The sequence below is a fragment of the Berghia stephanieae genome, chromosome 14, assembly GCF_034508935.2.
Source record: "Berghia stephanieae isolate SIO BIC M18660-M18661 chromosome 14, UCSD_Bste_1.3, whole genome shotgun sequence".
NCBI lineage: Eukaryota > Metazoa > Mollusca > Gastropoda > Nudibranchia > Aeolidiidae > Berghia > Berghia stephanieae.
The window spans coordinates 22,741,779-22,758,857 of NC_088373.1; the positions used below are offsets into that span (position 1 = coordinate 22,741,779).

The 17,079-nt window shown below is 37.8% G+C and overlaps 2 protein-coding genes across 5 annotated transcripts in view; both read left to right on the top strand.

The window, feature by feature from the left end:
- The window catches only part of LOC144960014 (cystathionine beta-synthase-like), a 35,365-nt gene extending 33,507 nt beyond the window's left edge, over window positions 1–1,858 (top strand). For 2 of the 3 annotated variants that reach the window (XM_078892957.1, XM_078892958.1), the window contains exon 16: window positions 1,218–1,494. In XM_078892957.1, coding sequence (XP_078749083.1) covers window positions 1,218–1,345 — 128 coding nt within the window. In that variant the 3' untranslated portion in view covers window positions 1,346–1,494. Of the gene's footprint in view, window positions 1–1,217 lie in introns of all 3 variants that reach the window. The other variant, XM_078892959.1, reaches the window with a different exon arrangement.
- A 749-nt stretch (window positions 1,859–2,607) lies between these two features.
- On the top strand, window positions 2,608–5,873 carry LOC144960015 (uncharacterized). Of its 2 annotated transcripts, XM_078892960.1 has the most exons (3): window positions 2,608–3,316; window positions 4,163–4,274; window positions 4,748–5,873. In XM_078892960.1, the coding sequence occupies exons 1-3, from the start codon at window positions 3,208–3,210 to the stop codon at window positions 4,836–4,838; spliced, it is 312 nt and encodes a 103-aa protein (XP_078749086.1). In that variant the 5' UTR covers window positions 2,608–3,207; the 3' UTR covers window positions 4,839–5,873. The 2 variants fall into 2 exon arrangements, 1 of the variants encoding a protein (XP_078749086.1); XR_013642739.1 differs by lacking the exons at window positions 2,608–3,316; window positions 4,748–5,873 and adding an exon at window positions 3,635–3,745 and having other exon boundaries at window positions 4,163–4,276.
- The last annotated feature ends 11,206 nt before the right edge of the window (window positions 5,874–17,079 follow it).

The window sequence follows — 17,079 nt, forward strand, 5'->3', positions numbered from 1 at the left end:
GGAATTTTCCACAAGGTGAGTGATGGGCGTGAGTGGAATTTTCCACAAGGTGAGTGATGGGCGTGAGTGGAATGAGTTATGGGCGTGAGTGGAATTTCCCACAAGGTGAGTGATGGGCGTGAGTGGAATTTTCCACAAGGTGAGTGATGGGTGTGAGTGGAATTTTCCACAAGGTGAGTGATGGGCGTGAGTGGAATGAGTTATGGGCGTGAGTGGAATTTCCCACAAGGTGAGTGATGGGGGTTGGATGAAATTTTCCAGAAGGTGAGCGGTGGGAGTTGACTGAATTTTCCACAGGGGGAGAATGAGGGTTGGATGGAATTACAGGGTGAGTCATGGAGGGTGGATGGAATTTTCCACAGAGTGAACAATGGGGGTGGGTGGAATTTTTCACAGGGTGAGTGGTGGTAGTTTTTCACAAGGGGAGGGGTGGGGTGGGAGATGCCACTTATACATGTTTAGTTTGTGTTAAAAGCTTTTTAAAACTTTTTGATGGCAAGAAGGAAATCTTCAGACTATTGTGTTTTCTTTTTTTTTTTTTTCTAGAGCTGAATTTACTGAAATATACATAAATGATAAATTCGTGACCTGTAGTCTACATAAATGATAAATTCGTGACCTGTAGTCTACATAAATGATAAATTTGTGACCTGTTGTCTATATAAATGATAAATTCGTGACCTGTTGTCTACATAAATGATAAATTCGTGACTTGTTGTCTAAACGCGCTGTTTGTCCCAGTCAGTTGGACAGATGTCAAATGTTGATTTTTAAAGCCAAAATAACAAGAAATGTAGAATTTTAGATTTTAGTTTTCGTGACTGTCTGAATCTATATCTAATGCTCTAATTGAAACTTATTATCTTCATCATCATCATCATCATCATCACCATTGCTAACTCCAAAGTGATTGCTTCAACCATCACCGCCATAATCATCACCACCTTACCATCACAACCATTACCGTCACCATCCCACCACCTTACCATCACAACCATTACCATTACCATCACCATTACCCCACCACCCCACCACCACAACCATTACCACTACCATCACCACCGCCACCACCATCATTACCACCACAACCACCATCGCCACTACTACCAGCATTATGATTACCATAACCATCACCGCCATTACCATAACCTTCACCTTCATTACCATACCACTGTCACTACCAGCACCACTCCATGTTTTGATGACTATCATACCAGCCCAACCCCCATCCTCCTCCGCAGATGGAAATGACGGCATTGTCCACAGAAAGAACATGATCTTTGGTATCATCACTCGCATAGACTTGCTCAATTTCATTGCTAACAACCAACCTAATGGAATTTAGAGGACCGCAAAGACATGGACTGTTAGGACCAAGAACCTATGGACAACCCAAAGACCATGCAAGAAAGAAGGGGGCCTGGGTTGGATTCCTGACCTTCCGTAGTGGGCATGGGTGGTACTTACTGTGTCTTCTATCCCTCTATATCTGTTTTCCAACTTGCTTTCTGTCTTTGTCTTCGAATGAGATTAATTGGTTTTGTCCTGGTCCTGGACGAATACCCTAGCTGGGAGGGAAATAGTCCAATGTATAGTTAGTTTTGGGAGATGATATTTTTTTCCCTTATATTAGGTATTCCAAACCGACCCTAATTCCGGTGGACAATGCCGGGTTAGCGAATGAGAATGAAAACTTTGAGATTTTAATTAATTCAGCGCCAGCTTCAATTTTATCTGAGCTGAACCAAATTGATGTCACCGTAATATTTAATATCTGCTTTATAAAATAAGATAAACGTAAGTTTTAAAAAAACAATTATGCAATCTACGATTCATTGAAATAAAAAGTGAAATTTTCCCAATTACTTCAATATTTTTCCCCGAGATCGACTTTCGAAAATGACACGGCTCGCTAAAAAATTAATTTTTTTTTGTCGTGGTTCAACCGATTTTCTTGCGGTTTTTTTCGTAGGAAACGGAAGAAAATTATCTACAACGGGATAATTTTTAATTCAGAAAAGTGAGTGGAGCAGGCACTTATGTTGGTAACAACAAGATATGAAGTGAATAGAAAAGTGCCAGAAGACAATAGAGAATGAAAATTTTTCGCGGCGGTGGTGGGGTTTGAACCTGCGACCTTATTGGTACGACAACTCCGCCTGGCAGGTGAGAGCGTGGCTCTACCGTGTGAGCTATCCACGAACACAAAAATATTCGTTTCAAACCCAAAGTCATTTCTAGATCCCTCTCTCACCCACTTCTTGAGATCGCCGATTCGTTCGCCACCATCGCGAAGTAATTTTGACCAGCAGTTAAGCTTAATAGCCAATATTCTCATCACAAACATATAACATAGAAACGATTGAGACATTGAGTATGCTCCGGTGTATGGGGTGAATTTTTAATTCAGAAAAGTGAGTGGAGCAGGCACTTATGTTGGTAACAACAAGATATGAAGTGAGTAGAAAAGTGCCAGAAGACAATAGAGAATAAAAAATTTTTATTCTCTATTGTCTTCTGGCACTTTTCTACTCACTTCATATCTTGTTGTTACCAACATAAGTGCCTGCTCCACTCACTTTTCTGAATTAAAAATTCACCCCATACACCGGAGCATACTCAATGTCTCAATCGTTTCTATGTTATATGTTTGTGATGAGAATATTGGCTATTAAGCTTAACTGCTGGTCAAAATTACTTCGCGATGGTGGCGAACGAATCGGCGATCTCAAGAAGTGGGTGAGAGAGGGATCTAGAAATGACTTTGGGTTTGAAACGAATATTTTTGTGTTCGTGGATAGCTCACACGGTAGAGCCACGCTCTCACCTGCCAGGCGGAGTTGTCGTACCAATAAGGTCGCAGGTTCAAACCCCACCACCGCCGCGAAAAATTTTCATTCTCTATTGTCTTCTGGCACTTTTCTATTCACTTCATATCTTGTTGTCTACAACGGGATACCACGTTTATTTTCGTTGTTTTCTTTCTTCTGTACGTAAAGACGGTGTAAAGACGAAAACTGGATTTTTCTTCATGAATACGGTGGAGATTTTGAAAAAACGCGAATCATTTCCATAAATTAATTGTCCTTCTTTAATATTTTTCAAAAATTGAAAACAATGGAAAGCCCATGATAAAGTCAATTAATATTTTCTGACGTGACTTGAGCAACTAGTCCAGCGACCAACGACACGGCGGCGGCCATTGTTATGGCTGTTCCATCAGCCGATCTGCCCGTCGGGGTCGACAAGGAATTATCGGAATGTTCTTCAGCTACTAACGTATCATCAGCTGGAAAAAACACATTTATCACTATACGTAAGTATTTAAATATTCTTGTCAACTTTATTGAATGTAATGTTTTAATTTATTATTTGAAACTAAATGTAGAGGTGAAGCCGGACTGTAGTATCAGCCGGGTTGAGGTGAGAAAAACTTTCCTCCTCGACTCGACTTTTCTTTTTACTATTTAATTATTTTTATGACATCTTGGTAAATTTTATCATCTTAAAATAAAATTTTGTTTATTAAGCTATCAAGTTGTCTTGTTGAGATAAAATAAATCACTCTATATTTTAAAAGTCAGCGGGGAAGAAAAATGAAGTGTTCTATTTTTAGTATCAAAACAATCTCAGAAGGGAATTCCCCTTGTAAACTTTGAATGTTTTGATGTTGATATTGATAACAAAATCTGTGTCTATCATGACCTATAGTCTGAAAGCAGACTGTTTATAGTAGTAGTGTTAGGTATAACGGTTTTCTCTTACGAAATGCTTGACTTATGCTTTTTTTTAAAATAGGGACTTTGATATCTGGCTGAAATCGTGTTTCATTTTCTCGATTCTCATTTCGTTTTGAGTGAAAGTGAAAGAGTCGTGCCTTAGCAAAGCTGAGATATCTCCGCTATTTATGCATGCATTTCTACAAACCACATTTCAAAATATAGGTCTTTTAATGCTCTATCAAATGGTACAGTCCAAGTTATCAAAACAGATAAAATTGAGCCTTTAAAATTTACCACTCCCACACTACAGTGCCACTATCACTATCATCACTACGACTAATACCACAACAGTTAACGTAACTATGGTTCTAGAATGTGTAATGAATTAAGGCAACATCTTATTTATATGTATCTGATTAATTTGTTTTATCTTCCACCAGGTGATGCTCTCTACGCATGGAGGAGACCTGAGCTACCTGTTGTCACCCTCATGAACAAACTCTGGTTCAGTTGCATTTTCTCAAAGAGGAAGCAAATGCTAGTTGGGATACAGTAAGTTAAATAATTGTTTTGGCAGGGGCATAGACTGATTTTATAATTAGTCCAAGGTTTTTCCTGAGTTCCTGGTAGAGTGGTTAATACGTTAGACTCAAGGCGGAAAGGACCAATCAATCGATAAAGCTTTGTGTAGGTACACACAATACTAGCTAGTTATTGGCAATTGTGAGTTGGCTTACTACAACTACAACTAAATTCTGGAACGAGCACGACTTTGTTCATTCAGAATGCTACTAACAACTAGCATGTCGCAACTGTGTTAATTTCTCCCACCCCAAGGGTTTATTTTAATGTGTCTTGCGAATGGATGAATGCACACTGGTTGAAAATTATGACAATTATTGAAAGATAGACTTCTAACTTTTCGAGGTCTTTTATTTTGAGATGCATAGTGATAACCTTTCCTACAGATTTGATCATTCCATGTGTATCATAACTTTTTTCTATCTTTCTTTTTATTTTCCAAGTTTTGACATGGTTTGTAAACTTGTTTCCAAGTTCAGACGTGACAGCTCCACAGCTTCAGTGCAGAATCCAGAAGACGTGTTCAATTTTTAAGTCGTAGTTGTGGAAGGAGTTGAAGGATAAGGAAAAACATCTAGACATAATTAATGCAATTGTCATCCAGGGTGGTTCATGTACTACAAAAGAAGAGATTGATGATCTATTAGCAGAAAACAGTAATTGTAATTGAGTGCAGATTTTAAAAGCTCAGATAAGGTATAGGAAAGTTGTATTGAAAGAAAAGACATTGAGTTTGACTGGAGACTTTGCTCATTTGTATGACAGTTTAATATCATTTTTAGATGTGGAGTGGGGAGTATTCCATTTGCAATAAGAGGTAAATTTAATGTGTAGCAAGTAAATATTGATATTTCATAGATTTTTTCACCTCTGGGTGACAATTTTGAAATCGTACCTAACATGAGACATATTTGAAATTTATGATTTTTCAAAACTTTAAAAGATAGGGTTTATTCTATCGATAAAAATGTTACCATAATATGTTTAAAAAGTAATTATTTTGATGTATATGTATTCTGCTTGAAGAAACAAACAATTTGATATATGATTTATTATTATTGGCCCATATGGTCAAAAGTTATGCGTATTTAAAATACGCTTAAAAACGCAAATCCGAGAATTTTTCGGATTACGCGTCATTTTTCACTTTTTCACGACTTCCTGGTGTCATAAAATCTGTATATTAGAAACAAATTGTTTGAAAAAAATTAGATAGCATCTCTGTTACTTATATAATTGATATATGTAATTTGGACAGAGTGAAATGTATATTTACTGATATAATCCCTTTCCAATTTGCTCCGATGTCCGATTTCGGAGCGTTCTGTTCATGCTTTTGGCACTTTTGGTGATTTTTCTCAAACTTTTCGCATCTATAATTTGAAAATTGTAATGATGAACTTAACTTTAATGGCCATAATCTGTTGTCATAGCCCTGACATTTATAAAAACATGCTCAATGTCATTTCTTGTGCTCTAAATTTTTATTTACAAGCATCCTTAAATGATGAAATATTGAATCGCTGTAAATGTCGAAACATTTTCTAAGTCCAATAAACTTTGAAACTCTATAACTTTTTTGTTTTTCAATATAATTTGATCTGGTTTTTTGCATTGTTGTTTAATTTATGAGCTCTGTACAAATCTCTTACTACCTTAGCTTTGTCTCAAACTTCAAATTTGGGTTTGGAATACCTACTTATATATATGATTTGTAAACAATTGAGTTTGTTCCTCTTGGCAGAGACCTGTGCTTATGTCTGGATGACACATTTAGTGATCTCCAACTAAGTAAACTGATAGTGTGCTCTTGGTATCTACATCTGTTCCCTATTTTAACCAATTCCCCTTTGTCTTGCTTATTCTTTGGTGCTTTAATTGTAATTCTAGAATTTTTTACTATCCCATTTTTTTCCTTTTTACTGGCGCTGATATGACCTCAATGTGTTGCAAGCGCCTTAAAACCCTTAAAAACAAACAAAACAAAGAAGGGGACCGAAAGGAGAGATGTTTTGTCTTTATATATTTATTGACCTCCCATAGTGGGGGGGGGGGGGGGGTCTGTTGTTTTCAGCTCACATTGTAATCGATTTACCTCAGACCAAGGCAAATACTGCCCATTACAACAATGATAAATCAAGCCCTTAACCCTCTCATAACCAATTATAGTAGTCATCACATTCGTTACGAACAACCAACATTTTTGTTATTCAAATTTTTCCAACTTGCTTTCTGTCTTTGTCTTGGGATGAGATTTCTTGGTTTTCTCCTGACCCTGGCCAGATACCCTAGCTGGGAGGGAAACAGTCGAATGTATAGTTATAGTTTTGGGAGATGATACTTTTTTGCCTTGTAAATCATCTCTCTGTTATGCATTGTATTATGTTTAGTTTACATATTATATTATATGATTTGTAAACATTTGAGTGTTTTCCTCTTAGTTGGCACCTGTGCTTGTGTCTGGATGAGACTTTTAGGTGATCTCAAACTAAGTACTTTGACGGTGTGTTCTTGGAATCTACATCTGTTTTCTATCTGAACCAATTTCCCTTTGTCTCACCTTTTCTTTTTTGCTTTAATTGTAATTCTAGAACTTTTTACTATCCCATTTTCTTCCTTTTTACTGGCGCTAGTATGACCTTAATGTGTTGCAAGCGCCGTAAAACCCTTAAAAACAAAAACAATCAATTGTGTGATATTTACTTCATGTTGTTTGGGCAATCAACAAAAATGTGCTTATATATTTCTTAATATTTATTGCTTCACTGTGGGTGAGGCTAGGTGGTTTTTTTGACTATTTCTGTGACTTGTATACCCATATCAACTCACTCAATCCTAGAGATTTTGCTACTTTTCGAAATTGGAAAAGAATGTATTAAAAATGAGTTTTATTCAACTATCATTAACATGTAAAAAATAAATACATTAGCTTTGATACTATGACTAAAATGTAATAAATAGGCATGGGGTGAAAGTAACCTGGGTAAACTACGGATATAGTCGGTTTTAGGGTTGAGTGAGTTAACCCATTTCTTGTTGCTTTTTGCTGTTTCTTGAAATGAGATTACACTTGGTTTTGCCCTCCATCCCTTGGTGGGCAGAGCGGTCACTTTTGTTTAGACTTGTATCTCACAACATCTGTTTTCCTTTTTAGTTGCAGGACATTTACATAAACTTGTTGAATGAAATACAATGTCAAACCATTTTATTTAGCAGACGACAAGTTGGAAGAAACGGAAGTCTGTTGACAAACTTGTTCTTCTGATTGGACAGATCAGATAGCATGAGTTCAACCATGACCTGCATTAAGTTTTCTGTTGACATTAATATTCTTCTGATTGGACAGATAAAGTAAAATGACTGGGTGGGGTCCTGACCTCCCATAGGGGGGTACTTAATGTGTCTTCTATCCCCTTATGTCTGTGTTTTCCAACATTTTTTCTGTCTTTACTTACTACTTACTTACTTAGGCCGCCCCTTGGGGCGCCCAACATGAGTCACAAGTCTTCTGTCTTTGTCTTGGAGCGAGATTACTTGTATTTTTCCTGGCCCTCGTCAGAGTCCTGGCTGGGAGGGAACCAGTCAAATGCATAGTTATTGTTTTGGGAGATGATATTTTTTTCCTTGTAAATCATCTCTCTGTTATGTATTATTATGTTGTTATTTTGAATGTATAATGTAAGCATTTGAGTGTATTTCTCTTAGTGGGATTTTGTGCTGGTGTCTGGGTGAGATATTTAGGTGATCTCAAACTATGTACATTGCTGGTGTGCTCTTGGACTCTACATCTGTTCCCTATTTGAACCACTCTCCTTTGTCTTACTTTTTCCTCAGTTCCTTTTAACTGTACATCTAGAATCTTTTTACTATCCAATTTCCTTCCTTTTTACTGGCCCTGATATGACCTAAATGTGTTGCAAGCGCCGTAAAACCCTTAAAAACAAAACAAACTCCTTAAAAACAAGCAACATTAAAATCTACCTCTGTTCCCTATTTGAACCAATTTCTCTTTGTCTTACCTTTTTTTGGGTGTACTTTAATTGTAATGCTATAACTGTATAAGCGCTGTAAAACCCTTAAAAACAATAAAAACACATTGAGTCAACGGGTGATAAATTTACCCTTATTTTAGAAAAGGGTTGCAAGTTACTCGTATATGAATGGTATATCGTAAAAATAGTTTTATGATTTATAGATTTGCCACTAATTCTGTGTTTGTTGACACAAATTTAACATTGGCTGTAGCAACCAAACAATTCTATTTTTTTAAAAAGAATATATATGTATATATAATCTCTTGGTTTCTCTATTAATATTTATTGCTTCTCATTCTCTCGCCTTCAATTTGTGATTTGCCAAACATTTTTTTTTGTTTTCGTTTTGCCAACAAAAAGAGATCTGAATTCTTTTCATCTTTATTATAAATTATATTATTTTTTTTCTTTTTACTATTGAAATTATGAACCCTTTCTTATTTTGGTTTTTGATCTTTGATATTTTACATAATTTATTTCATACATTTTATACATCTCTCATTCTCATCCCCCCATTTATTTGCTCTTTTTAACACTTTTTTTTTCCATTTCTGAACTTTCAGTATTCTGACTTTTAACTTTAAAAAACTAGCTATTGATATTTGGACCTGCCTGTTACATTATTGAATAGGTGACATGGTGATGGGAAAACGTTAACGGCCCGATGACAAGGTGATGGGGAAACCTTTTGGTGAATAAAGCGTTAACGGCCCGATGACAAGGTGATGGGGAAACCTTTTGGTGAATAAAGCGTTAACGGCCCTCTTTACTTTGTGTTGTGTTCATCCTGTAGATTTAGTCAGGAAACTGGATGGTGTTCCTGACCTCCCTGGGTGGGGTTCCGACCTCCCATAGTGGGCAGGGAGGTACTTACTGTGTCTTCTATCCCCCTGTACCTGCTTTTCAATTGTTTCCTGTCATTGTCTTGGAATGAGATTACTTGGTTTTGTCCTGATCCTTGCCGGAGTTCCTTAGCTGGGAGGGATATAGTCAATAGTCGAATGTATATAGTTTTGGGAGATTATATTTTTTTCCTTGTAAAGCATCTCTCTGTTGTGCATTGTATTATGTTTAGTTTACATATTATATTATAGGATTGGTAAACATTTGAGTGTATTCCTCTTATAGGTAAAGGGCCACGGGACGAAACCATCCCCCCTTGTACACTTTGTACACCCATTTTGTCTGTAAGAGTGACATCTCAACCACCACCAAAAAAAGCCAAAAATCGATACTCTTTCGGGAGTTATGGCCCCTGAAAGGTCACTCGGTGCAAAAAAATCACAACTGTCCTGTTTGTCTTTAACACTGCATATCTCAAAAGTATAAGTACTAGACATGTATACAATATACAATTGGTATCAAAATAAAGCTAATTGAATGTACTTTTGAAAAATATAACAGTATGCTCATTAGCCATATTTCATAACCTTGAAAATTGATGATAAAAGCGGAAAATAGCTAATTTTGACAATTTTTAATAGATTTTCTCAGTCCACAAGAAGGCAAAAGGGTCCAGAAGTGGGATTTTTTTTTTTGAAATTATGTTGACTGCAGCATTTTAGCCAACCGTCTGAAAAATAACCCCAAAAGTATATTTTAGGTGATTTGTGCCATTTATTATAAAAATTTGGTAATTCTAGTATTCACGGATGATAGAATTCTGGACTCGGTAACCTCCACCTATCTCTCCATGGACACTTTGCCTATATATTCTGAAAGAGCAGTATCTTGACCACCACCAAAAAAAGAAGTTATGCTGATTTGAAAAGAAAGAGTTGCGGCCCATAGCAAAAATAGGGGTAGGGTTGCTTTGAACAACTGCTGTGTGAATACTAGTCACGTGATATGCATTATTTTTGCATCAAATGTAAGGGAAATGATTGCTGTAACTAGGTCCATTATTTAGAAAGATCAGATTAAAACAATTTTGCCATAAAAGTTCATTTTTCACCCTTTCAGAAATAAAAACGCATCTAATGATAGACTAAATAATAGACTCTTGCGACAACTATAAACCTTTAATCTATTATGGGATCTTTATAATAATAATAATAATAATGATGATGATGATGATGATGATGATGATAATAATAATAATTCTAAATATAACAAGATCGTGATCCCAAATTCTCTACAGCAACATGCTGTTGACCTACCCCACTCTGGACATCAAGGGCAGAACAAAACACTTGCTCTTCTCAGAGAGAAATTCTGGTTCCCAAACATGAAAGAAGCAGTTATTAAAGTCGTACAAAACTGCATTGCTTGCCAAATTGCTACACCCACCTCTGAAAAGGAGCCACTAAATATGTCACCCTTACAATCAAAACCTTGCTCGGAACTCAGCGCAGATTTCGGTCATCTACCGAATTGTGAACAACTGCTAGTCATCACAGATGAATACTCGAGGTATGTCATTGCTGGCATCATGAAGACCACATCAACAAGAGCTATAAGCCCTCGACTCGACAAAACCTTTGCGGAATTCGGCATTCCAGATCAACTGAAAACTGATAATGGACCACTTTTAAACAGCCATGATTTCACTAACTACCTGTAGCACATGGGTATCCACCATTATGGCCACGTGCCAACGGTGAAACCGAACGATTCATGCGCACTATCAAGAAGTCGATCAAAGCTGCCCAGGCTCAAGATAAGAACTGGAAGCAGGAGATGTATCGATTTTTACTATCATACAGATCAACTCCTCACTCTACAACTGGTCTTCCGCCTGCTCAACTACTGTTGGAAGAAACTTAAATACCAAATTGCCAGAACCTCCAATCCCATTTGCCGGACCAACAGACAAGACTATCAGACTCAAAGTCACTCTGATGAAATCAAAGATGAAATCGTATGCAGACAGGAAACGATATGTGAGACCATCAACCATCAACGTTGGTGACAATGTACTACTCAAAGACAGCTCCCAATCAAACTTTTGACTCCATATGAGTGGAAACCATACACTGTGACTGCAAAGCATGGATCAATTATCACAGCCTCAAGGAATGACAAAGCTATCACCAGAAATAGAAGCTTTTTCAAACGTACTCCTAAACCCCCAGATGCTAATGAAACCGACGAAGATGTCTCACCATTGGAAGATGCTGACATCGATGCGCCCACTCTGGATACAACATCGCATCACGAGACAATTGATGGCCAGGAACAACTATGTCCGCAACAACCTCAACTGTATCCAAAGAGACAGCGTAGAGTCCCTTCAAGATATCGTGACTTCTTCATAATCAACGATAAAATCGAGCATCGTTTTTCTACATTTCTCGTTTCGTTTATTGGGCACAGGATGAATAAACCTCCATTTGAAGCTCCAACGCAATACAAGACAATAGCTCGTTAAGTCTTGTCGTCTTTAGTTTTTTTCCGATCACTTGGATCTTCCCCTGAACCGTTGCAAAAATCGTACAATTTCATTGTTTAGGGTTTTGTGTTTTTTTAAGAAGAGTAAGGAAAAGAGTTAGAGCTATTAAAAGAATGGACTGTTATTAGAAGAATAGACTATCTTAGACTGTTTTGTGTTAGAGAAATGAACTGAACTGTGTCGTGATAGAACAGAAGCTAGTATATAGTTATCAGTCATGGACAATAGACAATCAGATCAGTGAAAATATATAGATACTTTTGACCTTTTTTAGACAATCCGTATAATCATACTTCAACTCTGTGTATCGTGAAGAATAATGGCAGGGAACTGTGAACTGTGAACTATTTATCATTATCAAATTCACCTTTACCGCCACTCCCTAAAACGCACCCTATTCACCACATGTGTGGTCTTTTAGACCCGCCTATAGCTAAATAGAGATTTATTTCTTATAGTAGGGGGAATTAGGCTAAAACCGTGCAAATTCGGGTTGAAAGCATGAAAATTTGCATACAGGTTGCTAAGACCCATAGAAAAAACATCTGATATAGAACCACTCTGGCAATCAATCATAACGTATAGGTTTAAGGCCTTAGATTTTACCTATTACAGCTATATTAAACAAGGGAAATAACTGCGTAAAAATATATATTTTCTTCATATTCATTGTATTAGGGAAAATTAGGCTAAAACCGTGTACATTGGGGTTGAAATCCTGAAAATTGGCATATAGGTAGGTAAGACCCGTATAAATAACACCTGATATAGAACCACTCTGGCAATCTATCATAACAGTGCGTTTTTAACACTTTTATTTTTTCCTATATAGCATTACTTATCCGAGGAAATAACCACGACAATACAATGTGCGTTCTAAAACTTTAAATACACCGGTAACCATTTACGGTAGCTAACTGATGGCCTTTTCATGTTGTAACTAGTAGATAAAAGCGGGAGAGGGGGGAGAGGGAGTGAGCCGGAGAGAGAGAGAGAATTTTACTCATTATGTACTAACCTAACTTGTAGATAAAATAGGAAGAGGGGGGAGAGGGAGTGAGCGGGAGAGAGAGGAAGAGAAAGAGGAAGAGAGAGAGAGAGAGAGAGAGAGAGAGAATTTTACTCATTACTGTACTGACCTAACACCCCCCCCCCCCCCCCCACACACACACACACCCTACATCTACATAAGTCCGTGCAAGGCAAACCGGACCTTAAACACTTGCATCGGGTGCCGATACATTCTCTCTTACATGAACATTTGATGAGTTTTGGGACACTTTTGAAAATTCTGGAAATAAGCTCCACAGTGGTTCATGTCGATCGTCACATTTGTTGCAGTTTCTCTTCTATAAAAGATATAATGTTAGCAAAAGCTCGACTTCTTTCAAGAACTGTGACATCATTAGTATCATCGGCAGTGACATCTTTTAAAGCTTGTTGTTTTAAGTGTCGTGCATGACACATTTTATGGTATAGGGCGGTAGTGTGCCTCCTGAGCGACTAAATCTCCTCCGGCAATAAATGACAACATATCAGAATCTTTTATAGATAATGCTATTTCACGAATATTTTCTTCCATATCTGCTGTTGTCATTATAGAATGGAGTACTCCCGATTCCATTTTTTACAAAAAGCACGTTTGTTTATTACAGCCAATCTATAATTTTGAACGTTGTCTCATTATTCTCATGGGTTGCGAAATATCTTCATTCGGTGACTCCTCCAAGTCAAATGACGAAGTTTGGAATTCTTGTAGGGCAATTCTTTTAGATTTCTTTAATTCTAATCGCCTAATTTTGTTGGCATTAAATTTTGCACGACAATACTTATCCACTTAGCATCATTTTGTTTTAAGCTTTCAAAAATCTCATAACTATCTGATGAATTTTAAAATATAGATACATCCAACTTGTTTTCATCACAAACCAAAGAATTGAATTGTGTTATATCATCAAAAAGAGTTTCATAGCCTTGCCCTTTGTCATACCTCCTCGACTTAGAGGGGCATTCTAAACGGTCTGTGTTATCTTGTTGGCATATCAAACACTGGTCCCAGTCTCTGGGAGCAGTTCTTTTTGCCATTGTAATTGTATCTGAAAGCATGCAAACGCATTCCTTTATTAGGCATATGCAATATTCTTTCATTACTCTCTCTCTCCCCTCTCTCTCTCTCTCTCTCTCTCTCTCTCTCTCTCTCTCTCTCTCTCTCTCTCTCTCTCTCTCTCTCTTTCTTTCGTTCTTTCTGTTAAAGACCCATCATCAGCAGGCAAAATGTGTGCAGTGCCTTACATAAGGATACAACAGTACAAATAGAATATTCTCCCATCGTCCCTTTGAGGTAAATAACGCGTCCCTTTGAGGTAAATAACGTAAAGTAAATAACTTGCCACAATACAGCATCATAGTGGTTGCTGATGCTGATAATGATGATAATTATAGCAATGTAAGTGGTATGCTGACTCTTTACTGTCATCAAGTTTGACCGAAATAGGTTTTAACTCACGTAAAATGATTATAGCAATATTTTTGGAAAGAAAAGAAAACAGGAGGAGGGGAGAAGGAGCACTGTCCTTTGTCAACACCGGTTATCGGCATTCATTGAGCTGTGTTCTGCTAGTCTGTTTTGTCTACCCCTCTGCTCGTCTGCCCGTCTGCCCGCCTGTTTTAGAGCAATTGATTATACTTATTAAATAAGATGCAGAAAAAAATCTTATATTATAGAATATTGCTCGCTAATAGAATATTGCTCGCTAGACGTGAAATTGAATAATATTTACGATTAAATAGTTTGTATGGTTCGTGAATCGAAAGTAAAGGGAAAGGAAAACATCCGCTTCGACGCTAAAAATAGTCACCAATGGGAATCCAAAGGATGACGTTAAACAACCTTGGGTCGGCTTGCCTCGAATGTTTACACATTAAAAATGAAAGAAATTATTGTCGTCCATTTCAAAATTTTCTCATCTTAAAAACCTTGTATCTCAACTAATACTGATCTCTCAGAGTGGTTCTATATCATAAATTATAGGGTTTATCATATTCTACAACATACGTAATTTTCATGCTTTCAACCCTGTTTGCACAATTCAAGGGTTTTTTGGACCTAATTCCCCCTACTATTACGTCTCATTCGCCACTCGCGGGTCCTCTAAGACCCGGTGACTTGGGAAGAGAGAAGTATTTTGTGCCACCGATTCGCCACACGCGAGGTCTCTCTCTCTCTCTCTCTCTCTCTCTCTCTCTCTCTCTCTCTCTCTCTCTCTCTCTCTCTCTCTCTCTCTCTCTCTCTCTCTCTGAATAATATTAATAATAGTAATAATAATAATACGGTAATAATGGTGATGATGATGATAATATAACAATATAATAATAATAATAATAATAATAATAATAATAATAATAATAATAATAATAATAATAATAATAATAATAATAATAATGATGATGATGATGATATTAATTTGATAATAATTTGTGTGTTGGTACGTTATATTCGGCTGGTGATGTTGCGAGTTTAAAAAAATAAATAAACGCACAGCATCATCTGCAGGTTTGATATCCCAATTCCTTATGGGCTCATTGTGTTGTAACGGAAATCTAAATAGGATTCCACAGTCTGACGTCACGTCCGCCTAGTGCTAAGGAGGTTTACATTCATGTTCCGTTTGGTCTGGTAGCTCACCAGTGTGGTGCTGTCCTTGAATGCAAACATGGATTGGTGAAGGGAGAGATGCTTTTTGTCCTTAAATATCTGAGGCAAAAACGTCTTGTTCCTCCTTACTGTCCCCACAAGAGTTAGCTTTTGGCGCAGCAGTTTTTGGGACAGCTCGAAGTCTGTGAAGTAATTGTCACAAGTGACGTTCCTTCCAGACTGAAAATAGCGCTGGACCAGGTTTAGAACAGTAGAAGCTCCAACACTGCTGGCTGTTTTGGGCTGTGTTCCCTTTCCAAGATATGGTATGCCGTAGCACGGAAAGGCGTTGGCGGCATCACACACCCAAAATATTTTGATGCCATACTTGTCAGGCTTCGAGGGGATATACTGCAGAAAGGCACAACGACCACGGAAATTGACAAGTTGCTCGTCTACTGTGAGGGCTTCTCCCGGCGCATAGTGCATCTGAAGGGCAATCTGGAACTTGTTCCAAATGTCCCTGATTGGAGCAAACAGATCCCTGGCTCTTCGTTGGCTTCTCGTCAAACCGCATGTAAGTCAAAAGAGACGAAAAACGGTTCCGAGAGAAACAAGCCCGTAAAATTTGCAGTCCATCCAAAACATCGAACATCTTTATATCTGTCATGTTTTCCTTCCTGGAGCCTGCATACAGCAAGCACCCAATAAGGGCAGAGATCTCATCCCTTGTGCAGACTGTCCATTTCATGCCTTTCACCCTCCTCCCTTCAATATTTGTGTATTTTACGCACTCGTCGATCATGAACGCCGTGAAAACCAGACAGCAGAAAGGCGCTCTCTGGTGTCTCCACATGTCCTGTTGCGGGAGTGCGGTCATGAGGTAACCTCAAAATATTGCGGGCTGGCGTTTTGGTAGCTGCAGGTTTGGTCTTACTCCAATCTACCATCCATGACTTGTAGCAGCCAGCATCTGAAGCGATGTCGTTGGCAACCACAGGCAACAGCTCGGTGTTGGTTGCAACCACAGGCAATAGCTCGGTATAGCTGGCAGTCTGCAAGTCATTATCATCCTCATCATCATCATCATCATCATCATCCCCACCAACTGCTTCGTCCATTTCACCATCCTCAACGTCAAACTGATTCTGAAATAAATCTTCTTCAGATGAAGATTCCTCTTCAGAGCTGTTCTCGGCTCAACAGACAGGAGTTGTTCCCATATATTTCTGTCCGCCATTTCACTGTTAAAACGAGAAACGTAATTTACTTTAGTTATTGAGTCCATTGAATGATAAAGAACTATGATACAGAGTCTATCCCGGTTTAGTAACGTTAAATGGACTGATAGCATTTGGTATCACAAGCATGACAATGGCTTGTACCGTATGAAGGGACCCCACCACCCATTACTGTTGATAGAAGCCAACATGGAGAGATTGTGTGGAAATAACTAGAATAATCTGACTCACACTGAAACCCAGGATTATTGGATCTGTTCACTATCAGCAAAAATCATAGAGGCTAGCTAATCTATTATCATCTTTATTTCTTTTTACAACACACTCTGTGTCCGTGTCTCCTGAAAAGAACCAACGTGTAAAACCTGCAATGTCCTTACCAACTTCAGCTATGCACATGAACTGGCTGCTAAGTAGTAGGACTAGTTTGGGTTACGTCATAACCATATTGTACTAGTTTATACAGCTAATGATG

Excerpts from the sequence above, each read along its gene's own strand:
- LOC144960015 (XM_078892960.1), top strand. The coding sequence starts at position 3,208 with ATGGCTGTTCCATCAGCCGATCTGCCCGTCGGGGTCGACAAGGAATTA. Across the intron at positions 3,317-4,162 it reads AAACACATTTATCACTATAC|GTGATGCTCTCTACGCATGG; the intron begins GTAAGTATTTAA and ends ATCTTCCACCAG. Across the intron at positions 4,275-4,747 it reads CAAATGCTAGTTGGGATACA|TTTTGACATGGTTTGTAAAC; the intron begins GTAAGTTAAATA and ends TTATTTTCCAAG.